The 11111-nt window shown below is 62.3% G+C and overlaps 1 protein-coding gene across 4 annotated transcripts; it reads left to right on the top strand.

Moving 5' to 3' along the window:
• The first annotated feature begins 2508 nt into the window (after positions 1-2508).
• Positions 2509-10820, top strand: CSF1 (colony stimulating factor 1). 4 transcript variants are annotated; one of them, XM_058855800.1, is made up of 9 exons: positions 2509-2759; positions 4124-4252; positions 6027-6089; positions 6361-6540; positions 6806-6983; positions 8500-8627; positions 8868-8923; positions 9012-9064; positions 9367-10820. In XM_058855800.1, exons 1-8 carry the CDS (start codon positions 2739-2741, stop codon positions 9061-9063), a joined length of 807 nt encoding a protein of 268 aa, XP_058711783.1. In that variant the 5' UTR covers positions 2509-2738; the 3' UTR covers position 9064; positions 9367-10820. The 4 variants fall into 4 exon arrangements, with proteins under 4 accessions (XP_058711783.1, XP_058711782.1, XP_058711781.1 ...); XM_058855799.1 differs by having other exon boundaries at positions 2607-2759; positions 7816-8627; XM_058855798.1 differs by lacking the exon at positions 2509-2759 and adding an exon at positions 3849-4032 and having other exon boundaries at positions 6815-6983; positions 7816-8627.
• Positions 10821-11111: the final 291 nt, after the last annotated feature.

The following is an 11111-nucleotide window of genomic DNA, read 5'->3' as shown; positions in this document are numbered from 1 at the left end:
ATGTGCTCTCATTCCCGTGGGGGTGGGAAGAGAGGGAATTGCTGAAGGAAGAGAATTGAGGTCCAGGGATGCTCTAACCTTGGCTGTGGTGGACATGGCATGGGAGTGATGCTGGTGTCTGCTCCAGGCCCCTTGGAACAGGGACCATCCTGCACTGCCTCGCCTCCAGCCCTGCATCCTCTGTGCTGGGGACCCCCGGGATGCCCAGGAAGTCCCCCAGCCTCACCCCACCTTTCCCCCTCGGCTGACAGTGGCTGTGGGGGGAGAGGGGCAACTCCTGCTTGGCAGCGGTGTGGTGACAGTGCCATCGGTCCTGGTTTGCAACTGGAAGAGGGACAACCACCTTAAATTTTGCCTCCCCCAATCTTTCCGGTTGCGGTGTGGGCACGGAGCCGCTGCCACTTCTGCCACCTCTGCCACCAGCCCCATTTCTGCCCCGTGACTCAGGGATTTCAGCAGGTTTGGGAAGGGAGGAGGGGCAAAAGCCACTTCCCTGCCAAAAAAAAAGAGGCGGATGCTGCTCTCGCCCTCTGTCATGCATGAGGCAGATTAATATTAACCCATCCCTCCATCCTGCCGTCCGTCTGTCCCGCTCTCTTTGTGTCCCCCTGTCCCCCTGCCCCATTGCCCGTCCCATGACCCAGGATATGACACTTTTCCGGTCCCTTTAAAGCAGAGGGGAATGAGTGTGCGGGAGATGAGCGGCCCATGGGCTCAGCCGCTGTGAAAGGGCCTCACGCGCTGCCACGGGGTCCCCGTGAGTCACCCCCGGTGCTGCCGTCACCCGCCGTGTCCCCTGGTGTCCACCCTGGTGTCCTCCCACCGTGGGGGCCGTGAGGCTCCCAGAAAAGCTTGTGATGAAAAATGTGGATAATGTCTCAGCGTTTTGGGGAGAAAGGGGTTATTTTGGGAGGTTGGTTTCTAACCCAGCGCCCTCCCTCCCCGGCCCCGTCACCCTCAGCACCCTCAGATGTTTATCTGCTGCTGTTGCTAAGGGACGCTGCGGGTGACAAGACCTGGGGCACCCATGTGCTGGTGCAAATCTGATACTGCCTTGGGGCTGTCACTGCTGTCCCCAACTCCAGCTGGTCCCAGCTCTTCCCCAACTCCGCCAGGTCACTGATCCCAGCCCTCCCATTGGGATCAGCTCTCAGCTCCAAGAAAATCCCCATGAAGCTTCTGCAACCCCAGCAGTGTTTCCAGCCCTGGGGAGCAGATCCCGCTGGTCCCTCAGAGCTCGGATGTGGTGGCTGTCACCCACACGTGGCCCCGTTGTCACCGTCCCCCGTTGCAGCCGCATCCCACTCTGTGGAGCAGTTTGCTTTCTGTTTCCCGTCAGAGTGCTTGGCACTGCCATGGATCACCTCGTGGCCACTAATCACTTCCAGTCGCCTGGAAAACAAACAGGCAGTGAAGAGGAAAATCCCAAAGCTGGGAATGGGGCTTGTTGCATGGCTCTGCTGGCCCTGGATCTGGCCCCTCACAGATCCCTGTGCAGGGATCTATCCGTGCTCCCACAGATCCCTTCTGCACAGCCGTGCACATGTGGATCCATCCAGGTACACACAGATCTGTCCACACAAACACGGATCTGTCCATGCATATATGGACCCATCCATGCACTCAGATCTGTCTGTGCTCATGTGGGTCTGTCCATGCACAGATTTATCCATGGCTGTGCAGATCTCTGGTGCACGTGTCCATGCACATCCCCACAAATGCATCTGCTTGTGCACATGTGGCTCCATCCGTGCAGATGGATCTGTCCGTGCACACGTGGACTGATCGATGCTCATGGATCTGTCCGTGCACACCCTTGCTGATGCCTCCATCCCTGCATGTTCTGATGGTGTCCATCCCTGGCATGTGCAATATGTGCACACCTGTCTGTGTGTGTGTGTGTGTGTGTGTGTGTGTGCCCAGGGGTGAGCAGGCACACACACGTGCAAGGCCCAGAGCTCTGTGTGTGCACATGGACATGTTCTGAGGGGTGTCCATGCTCATCCAGGGGGGCTGTGTGTATGTTCACACGGACACAAGTGCCTGGGGGTGAGCAAACACATACACAGAGGTGCACACGTGCACGTCCCTGGTGTGTGCACACGCGTGTGTGTGTATGTGTGTGTATCTCTGTGTGTGTATGCCCAGAGGAGAGCACGCACACAGGCCAGGCCCAGGGCTCTGTGTGTGCCCGGGGTGACCACGCACATCCAGGGCTGCTGTCTGTCCCTGCTGTGTGCACATCTCTGCAGAGACCCGTGTGTGTGCCCAGCCGTGAGCACCGGGGGGTCCACACCCCGTAACGGGGGCTTGCACACGGTGCCCCGGGCCGGGCGGTGCCGAGCTGATCCCGTTCCAGCAAAGCCGAGCCAATCCCATCCTACCCGAGCTGCTCCAGCCCCATCCCAGCGGTGCCGGTTCCAGCCCAGCCGCGGCAAGCCGAACCGATCGAAGGACCCGAGCGGTTCCGATGGGCCCGGGGCGGTTCCGGCCCGACCCGAGCGGTTCCGATCGGTGCACACGGGAGCCGCCGGTGCCGCTCGGTGCCCTCCCGGTGCCGGCCCGGCCCGGGCCCCGCGGGGCCTGGCCGCCCGCCAGCGCTTTCTCATAAACCACATGCTGCCGCGGCGCTATAAAGGGGAGCGCGGCCGCGGCGGCGGCTCAGCCCGGCCCCGCTCGGCCCCGCCGCTGCTGCCGTCTCGCCCGCTCCGCCCGGCCCCGGCCCCACGGCTGCCCCCATGCCCCGCCTCGGAGCCAAGGTACGGCGGCCCCTCCCGCTACCCACGGCCGCGGAGACCCCCCCTCAACCCGGCCCCCGCTGCCACCTGTGCGGGGTCCCCGCGGGAGCGGCAGCCCCGGTTGTCCCCGTGCTCCCGTGGTGGGTCCCCTTCTCCGGGGGGTCCCGGCTCCCGCGGGGGATGATCCAGCCCCGCCCCGGTTGGCGGTGCCAGCCCCGGAGCCGCTGGCTGAAGCCGCGGCTCCAGCCCCGGTTCCCGGCTCCAGCCCCGTCACGATTCCCGGTCCCGCCGCGGGGAGGCCCCGGCTCCATTCCCGGCCGGTCCCGGGCCCCGGCCCCGTCCCCGGCGGGGGGATGCTGCAGCCCCGGCTCCATTCCCGGCCGGTCCCGGGCCCCGGCCCCGTCCCCGGCGGGGGGATGCTGCAGCCCCGGCTCCATTCCCGGCCGGTCCCGGGCCCCAGCCCCGTCCCCGGCGGGGGGATGCTGCAGCCCCGGCTCCATTCCCGGACCTGCGCGATGAGGCTCCAGCCCCGTCTCGGTCCTCGGTCCCAGCCCCGAACCCGCGGGGTGAAGCCTCTTCCCGGTCCCCGGCTCCAGCCCCGTTCCCGGCTCCAGCCCCGTCCCCAGCCCGTTCCCGGCGGGGTGAGGCTCCGTTCAGCCGTGGCCACATCGCGGCGGTGGCCCGGGCGGCATCTTGGAGTTTCACAAGAGGGGAGGATTCCTGGACATCATCCAAGGGAAATTCCCCCCCACCCATCACCCAGGCACCCTCTCCCTGCCGGTGCCCCGGGAGACGGGGGTGCACACCCGCCCGAGGGTCCCCTTCACCCCCACCTCGGCAGTCTTGGCTCTGCGACAAGCCCCGTTTCTCACAGGGGTCCCGCCACGCATCGGGGCCTCCCCGCTTCTTTGCAGGGGGATTGGGAGGGAAATTTGGGACAAGGCCAGAGCTGCTGCATGGAAAGAGCCCGGCGGGTGCAGCTGGGGGGGTCTGGAGGGTGGGAAGAGAATTTTTGGGGATGGGTGGGTCAGTGTGTCAGATGGGCTCTGGAGAGCCAGGGTGGAGGAGGAGATTTGCAGGAGAGACGGAGAAATGGTGTGGGAGAGGGGAAAGGGGCTGGATCGGGAATGTAGAGGTGGCCAAAAGCCACTTCCAGGCTTGTGTCACCGGGCCTTGGGAAATTCCCTGCTGACCTGCTGCTCCTAAAAATAGCAGGATGGGGATAGGCACGGGGTTGGAGGACCACAGTGGCATTATCCTGCTGGACCGTGGCCAAGCCCCGGCTACCACAGAGGTGGTCACGCTGGGGGATGGTGGAGAGGGGCAGGGGGCTTGGCGTGCGTGTGGCTTATCCCTGCTTCCAACTTTTCCTGTGTCGTGCTCAGGTGTGCCTGCTCCGCTGCTCCCTGCTGACATCCCTTCTCCTCCTCCTACTCCGCATCCATGAGACGGAGCAGAACAGCTACTGCCAGCAGATCATCACGGAGAGGCACCTGGCCGAGCTGGAGGAGCTGGTGAGTGTCCTCCCGGGGCGGTGCGGTGGGGCCACCACACATCTGGGGCCAGACGGCCACAAACCAGCTCTTATTTAGTGCTGAAATAAGGAAATGGGGTGAATTTCAGCTTCCCTAGAGAAGTGGCGGTACCCAGGAGCTGAGCATCCGTGGGCACAAGGGACGAGCGGGCACCGGGGGGGGGGGGGTGACAGATGTTGTGACTTTATCAAGGGTGGCCATGGAAAAGTGACGACAGGAGGAACGAGGGAAGACGGCAGCAGGAGCGAGGCCGGGAAGGGGACACGAGTGAGGCCGGGTGGCTGCAGGGGCGCTGGGGAAGCAGCGGAGGGGCCGGCGCTGCGGGCTGTGGTGCTTTCTGGGCGGCTGCGCAGGGGTTAAGCGGAGGAATCCGGCTGCATTCCTGAGTCCAGCTGCTTGCCTGGAAGCTGGGCTGGCAACGGGGCTGTGGGTGGGTGGCAGGCAGCGAGGGGGGCCCGGCCGGGCGATGGAGCCGAGCGGGCTGGGCGATGGGGCCGTCAGCCCGTGTGGCCCGTGGGCAGCTCTGGGTTCCCCGGAGCACGGCCAGCCCTGGCCCCATCGGATACAGCTGCCGGGGCCGTATCTCTCTCTCCGTGGCCCTTGGCTCACCTCCGAGCGGGGAATCACGCGGATGTTCAGGGGAGAAGCGGGAATCGGGGGCACGCAGGGATTTGCAGGGTTGTCGCAGATTAAATTCCGCCTGCAGCAAGAGGGGTGTGCGGGCGAGAGACGCGAGCGGCGCCTCCGAGCCCCCGGGAGCTCCGCTCCGAGCTCTGTAAGCGCCGTGTCCGGGCTCGCTTCACCTCTTCCTCTTTAACCACCGATCTGCGGCCCCGGGAGCCGCTCTGGGCGAGCTCGGCTTCCTCTGCCGAGCCCTCTCCACAGCCCTGGAGCCTTTGCTCTCCGCCCCGGGGTTTCAAATTGGGTCCGCGGCTCCGGGAGAAAGGGGATGGAGCAGGTTTGAATGGAAGAAGTGGTTTTCCTGCTGGGGATTGTAGCCCTCTCGTCGCTGATGGAGGAGCTGGCCCTGGCTCCAGCGCCTGCAGGATAATGGAGCAATTGTTTCCGGGACGGCATCCCAGGCTAGGAGGAGAACCGCCGGCCGGCAATTCTGCCAGCCCTCTCCCTCCCAGCCTGGGATGCCAGGCCGGAGGAGAGCGTTCGGTTGGGGTTAGGGTGGGCTTTTCCTCCCCTTGGAAAGGGTGGTGGCATGGGCGGCCGGCAGCGCTGCGTGTGGGACCCCGGCGCTGTGTGATCCCGGGGAATGTGACCCTGGTGTCACGGCCACCTCCGGCACGGCAGGATGCTCTTTCGCAGCCTGCATTTAGAGGAGAGAGTGGTGCGGGGGAGCCCCGAGGAGAATTAAGTAGGGCTGGGTTCTGCTGTGGCTCGGGCAGGAAGAGGAGGAGGAGGAGGAGGAGGAGGAGGAGGAGGAGGAAGAGAGGCGGGGTGGGAGCAGGCAGAGAAAGGCAGGAGAAGGTCTCTGTTTGGGGAGTGCAACATCCTGATGGGAGCAGGGATCCTGAGCTCACTCCTGCCACTGCATCGACCTTAAGGATGTGCCTGTGTGAGGAGGAGGAGGAGGAGGAGGAGGAGGAGGATGGGATGAAGCAGGAATGGGAGTGAAGTCCTCCTAGCCCTGTGGATTTGGTGGTCTCAGGCTCTTTGTTCCCAGAGCACGGCATATCTGGGGCTGCTCAGCCCCAGCGTTGTCCATGGGGATGTGGGGTGACATCCTGCTTTGTCCTTCCAGGCTGACACCCAGATGCAGCACCCGGGCAGGGTCTCCTTCAAGTTCATTGACAAGATGCAGTTGGTGAGTGGTTTCTTGCTGGGGACAGTAGGGCACAGGGAGCAGGGCTGGCTGGTGCTTGGCGGGAGGTCCCCAGATCCCAAATCTCCCCCTCGCGTCTCCCTTTGCAGGAGACAGCCCAGGAGGGACCCATCCTGCTTGGCCAGGTGGCTTCCAAGTCCCAGTTAGGGCATCCTGTGGGATTTTGTGTCTCTGTGCTTCAGTTCCCCCCCGGCAGAGTGGGATGCCCATCCAGTAACCACTGTCACTTTTTGGTGGGTCTGTATCCTTGCAGAATGACTCCATCTGCTATGTGAAAGCTGCCTTTCCCCTGATGGGCAAGATCCTGGAGCGAACAGAGTTCAAGGAGAACTCGTCCAATGCCCGGAAGATGCAGACGGTGCGCAGGATGTACAACCGCATCGATGAGAGTGTGGACCCCTGCATCAGGGATGAGGATGATGAGGAGAGAACGGTACTGTGTCCCCAGCTTTGTGGGGGTTTGGGCCTGGGTCCTCATCCTGGGGTGAAATGGGATGTCCAGAGCACTCTGGGGTGAAATGGGATGTCCAGAGCACCCTGGGCTGGGTGTGTGGCAGGGCTGTGGAGCAGAGCAGAGCTGGGGTGTGCATGGACACAGAGCCACAAGGAGAGCAAATCCTGCCTTGGGAGCACTGTGGGATCCGTGGGGTGACACCGGGCAGTCACGGAGCTGATGCTGAGCCTGGCGCTTTCTCCAGCTCTCACAGATGTGCTTCAAGGAGTTCACCACCTCCCCCTACGAGATGCTGGTGCTGGTGAAGGATTTCTTCCAGGACATCAAGCGTCTGCTGCAGAACCAGGAGACCTTTGAGAAGGATTGCAGCCGAGTCTACCGCAGGGCCTGCCCGGGACCCAGGAAGGCTGGATCCTCCCCAGGTGAGATGCCAAGGCTTGGCCTCTGCCCAGGAAACTTGTGCCAGTCTGGGGGGGCTTGTGCTCACCTGCATGGAGCACCTTAAGAGCCGTGTGTCTGTCTGTGGGTGTGTCCCTTCCCCGTGTCTGCGAGCTCTGCAGCAGTGTCAGGGGAGAAGGGGCTGGCTGCCATTTGAAGGTGGGATTTGGGCTAAATCCTGCTGGAAGCAAGGCAAGGGAGAGATTCTCAGGGGGGCCAAGGAGGCATCAGGCTCGGCTCTGTCTCAAAGCCCCGGTGCCGGGTGGAGCATAACACCAAGAAACGGAGGGACTGCTGTGCCACCAACACGCTGCATGACCTTGGCTGTGTCACTTCAGCTGCCTCGTGCCTCAGTTTCCCCTGGCCAAGCCTTCAGGGAGAGTGTTGCTGCCAGGGTGGAAGAGCCCTGTGTTGCCGTCTGCGCGTCCGCGAGCGCCCGTGCTGTGTGTGCATGGAGGAGATGTCTCGCTGTCACCTCGTGTCGGAGCTGTGCCATGCCCTTGTGACGTGGGGGACGTTAAACGTGGCTGTCTGGCTCCTGCAAGCTGTGAATAACCCACTGCCATCAGCTCAGGGGACCCGGTGACTCGGGTTTGCTTCAACCCACCTGCTGCTTGTCAGCCTCGCGCTGCCCTGCCTGCCCCCGCCTGTTCCCTGCCTCTCCCTGGCTCTCCCAGTTCCTGAGGGGCTGTTTGACCCGCTCGCCCGGGGCTGCGGGGAGGGACGGGGACAGTGCCCCCGACCTCAGATCTGCTGGCTGTGCCCCTCTTGGAGGCTGGTGACCCCACGGCTGTCTCTTCTCTCTCCTTCTTTCAGGTGTGGGGACAGATCCTGACTGCAATTGCCTGTCCCCTGCCCTCCCTTCTGCCACCCAGCCCTCCCTCTCTGCTGCCGCTGGCAGGGACATGGCACCCGCTAGCAGCCGGGTCCCCTCCAGCCTCCTCCATGCCACCCTCGCTGACTTAGAGGCCCCATCTCAGCCCCCCAGTAGCACGGACGGGGGCTCAGGGACCGAGGAGGTCCTGGGTGCCGGGGTAGGTGACACAGCGCTGGCGTTGGCCCCCGGGATGAAGCAGACAGCTCCAGCCAGCAGTGCCGAAGCCCTCCAGGATCCGGCCGGGACGCTGAGCCTGGCACTGGGTGACATCCCCGTCCTCCGTGGGGATGGAGAGCTGGTGGAGTGGGGCACCGGGCACCTGCCGCAGGATCCAGGCCAGCAGTGGGGAGGCTCCATCCTCCCGGATCAGCCCGGCGGGCTCAGCACCACCCCTCCGACAGCATCGCCCAGCGCTGGCTCGACGGGCGGCGGAGCCAGGATCCGTCCCGAGGCAGCGTCCGAGCCCGTCACACAGCTCCGCTTCTCCAGGATGGCCCCAGAGCTGCGAGCCCCGGGCCACCCCAGGGACAGGGCGTGGGGCTGGGGGCTGAGCCGGCTGCGGGGCCCCGAGGATGGCGGCGGGCCCGGGCCCAGCTTTGACTCTGGCTTTGTTCTGGGCGCAGAGCAGCGCAGGAAGGAGCCGCCCGCCAGGGAGGGCCGACAGGAGCCTCTCATCTACATTACAGTGGCCAGTGTGGTGGCCGTCCTGCTGGCCACGGGAGGGCTGCTCTTCTACAAGTATAAATCCAGGGTAAGACCTCCACCTCGCCTCCTCCCCGGGCACCACGAGTCTCTCCTGCCTCAGTTTCCCCTCTTGTCTCTTGGCCAGTGTGGGTTGAGCCCCATTTCCCCCATAATTTTCAGACTGGGGGACAATTGGTGTTGCTGAGTGTGGTGGGAGGATTTGTTATTTGGGAGATTTGCTGCTCTGCCACTGCAGCCTCCTCCCCTTTCCCAGGGCTCATCTCCCCATTTCCCTCCCTCCACGCAGGTCCTGGGGCGGCCGCTGGAAGATGGAGGCTGCGACCCCGAGGAGCCGGAGAGGAGGTGGGTGTGACAGCATCCTGCGTGAGGGGGCTTTGGGGACCCCCACCCTGGCCGACCCTGCTCTAAACCCCTCATCTTTCTGTCACAGGGCGCTGCAGGGAGCAAGGGAGTGTTCAGAGCTGGAGACTCAGGATCTCTGAGGTGATCAGGGGCCGGGTGGGACCTTGAAGGGCTCCGGTGCAAGCTGTGAGGACAGCATCGTGTCCCTGGACTGTCCCCATTGTTGCTGACCTTGGGCAGGAAATTCTGGGTGGGAAGACACGGACAGGAGCAGGTCTGCGCCCCAGCGCTGCCAGCATGTGGTTTCGCAGCTCGTTAATCCATTACTGGCACTTGCTTAATATACATAGTATTTTTTTCCTGTGGTTTTCGTGTGTTTCTCCCCACGCTGCCCTCCCTGGCAGAGCCCCAGCTCCTGCTCATCTCTCTGCTCCTTTTCCCAGGGCCCCAGGCAGGATGTGAAGCTGCTCGGGGGATGGATCCGGATGGAAGGAGGGCTGGCACGCGCCAGCCTTGCCGCGATCCCACCGTGATGCTGACGCTCCCTCTTCCCTTGCCCCGTGCCGGTGGCCAGAGACGGCAAAAAACTCCCTGGCAGGGACAAAAGGATGGGGGGATGTGCCCTGAGTGGGACCCCCGGGCACCGGGAAGTGAAGGGCTGGAAGGGACCGTGACCGCAGGCTTTGCTGTGACGCTGCGGTGCCCAGCAGGACGATGGAGACGCTGGATGTGGAGATGATGGATGTGGGATGACAGATCCCACCTGGACACGGCCAGCGCTGGATGAAGATGGAGGGGATCGGCTCCCCAGATCCTCTGGCTCTTCTCCCATCCCAGCAGCCTGGGTTTGGAGCAGCTCCCATCGCCCCCTTCACCCTGCCTTTCCTGAGGCTTCAACTGGAGCATCCTGAATTCCTTGGGGGCCAGTCCTGAGACACCCAGCCCTGACTTGCAACTCAAACCCTCACACTGTGAATATTTAAACACCTGTGCCCGTGTCCCTGCATGGGGCTGGGTTTGGGGTGACCCTTGGCACCGTCCCAGTCCCTCCCCATCCTCCTGTTGTTAGGGCTTATTTTTTTTTTTTAAATAGAGTGGATGAAAGTCTTTATCCTGCACAAGTGTTCTGGGGGGGCCGTGTGCCCCTCGCAGGGTCCTCACCACGAGCTGGCCTCGCTGGGATTCCGTTTCTTTGGTGACTGTGCTTTGGAGAAGGGAATGGGGATGGGAAAGATGGGATCCACGTGGGTGTAAGAGCTGGAACTGCCCCAGCTGGGCACCCCGGGGCTTCTTGGCACAGCCCCACTCCCGGGCTTTGGGAAGAGCCTGGTTTGGGACGCACCAGCCCTGGAGATGCTCCAAAATCCAACGGCTCCCTCCAGCCCCGGATGAAGCATGGCCTGCGCTGCTCTGGGAGTTTCAAGTATTATTTTTATATGAAGGATGAAAATATGGACAAACCCAACTGTTTTTAAAGAAAGCATCACTATTAATTTGGGGTTTATATATATAAATATATATATATATGTGTGTGTATTTATGAGTGGCAGGAGGAGGGGGTTCCCAGGCGAGGGACTGGTGTAAATCAGGATAAAAGCCCTGATGCAGCAGGAAGTCTGGGGCCGAACTCCTGGTGGTGTAAGTCACCAGTTTACACTGTGGAGGAGCTTCTCCTGGGGGAGAAAACTTGCCTTTACCCATGTCGGATTTATTTTGCCTTTTTATTTGTTGTTGTTTGGTTAGGGGGTTTTTTGTTGGTTTTGGGGTGGGTTTGTTGTGTTTTTTTTATACAATGAAATCCTGAAATATTTTATACAAAGGCATTTAAAAGTCTATTTAAAGAAAATAATGGAAAACCACTTGTATATTTAATATTATTAATAAACAGAGAGGTGTAGCTTGGTTTAAGTCTGGGATGCAAGGGGGGCCTGGAGCTTGTGACTCGCCTGTCCCAGCCCTGAGGTCCCTGAGGGGGGTGACGGGGGGCTGGCTCTGGTGGTGTTGCCCTGTCCTGTTTCCCTGTGGGTGCATGTAGGAGTTGATGGCCACTGGAATGAGGGCAGAGGCACGCATCCATCCTTCCTGCCCCAGCTCCTGCTGGCGCCGCTGGCAGCTCCAGGCACCCCCAAAATCTCTGTGAATGGTTGGGAAGCAGCTGTTTAAAGCAAACACACTTGAGGCAAAGTTT

Source organism: Poecile atricapillus, chromosome 23 (genome assembly GCF_030490865.1).
Source record: "Poecile atricapillus isolate bPoeAtr1 chromosome 23, bPoeAtr1.hap1, whole genome shotgun sequence".
NCBI lineage: Eukaryota > Metazoa > Chordata > Aves > Passeriformes > Paridae > Poecile > Poecile atricapillus.
This window is presented reverse-complemented; position numbering and strand designations above follow the sequence as displayed.

Excerpts from the sequence above, each read along its gene's own strand:
- CSF1 (XM_058855797.1), top strand. The coding sequence starts at position 3,955 with ATGGGGATAGGCACGGGGTTGGAGGACCACAGTGGCATTATCCTGCTG. Across the intron at positions 4,253-6,026 it reads TGGCCGAGCTGGAGGAGCTG|GCTGACACCCAGATGCAGCA; the intron begins GTGAGTGTCCTC and ends TTGTCCTTCCAG. Across the intron at positions 6,984-7,815 it reads GAAGGCTGGATCCTCCCCAG|GTGTGGGGACAGATCCTGAC; the intron begins GTGAGATGCCAA and ends TCCTTCTTTCAG.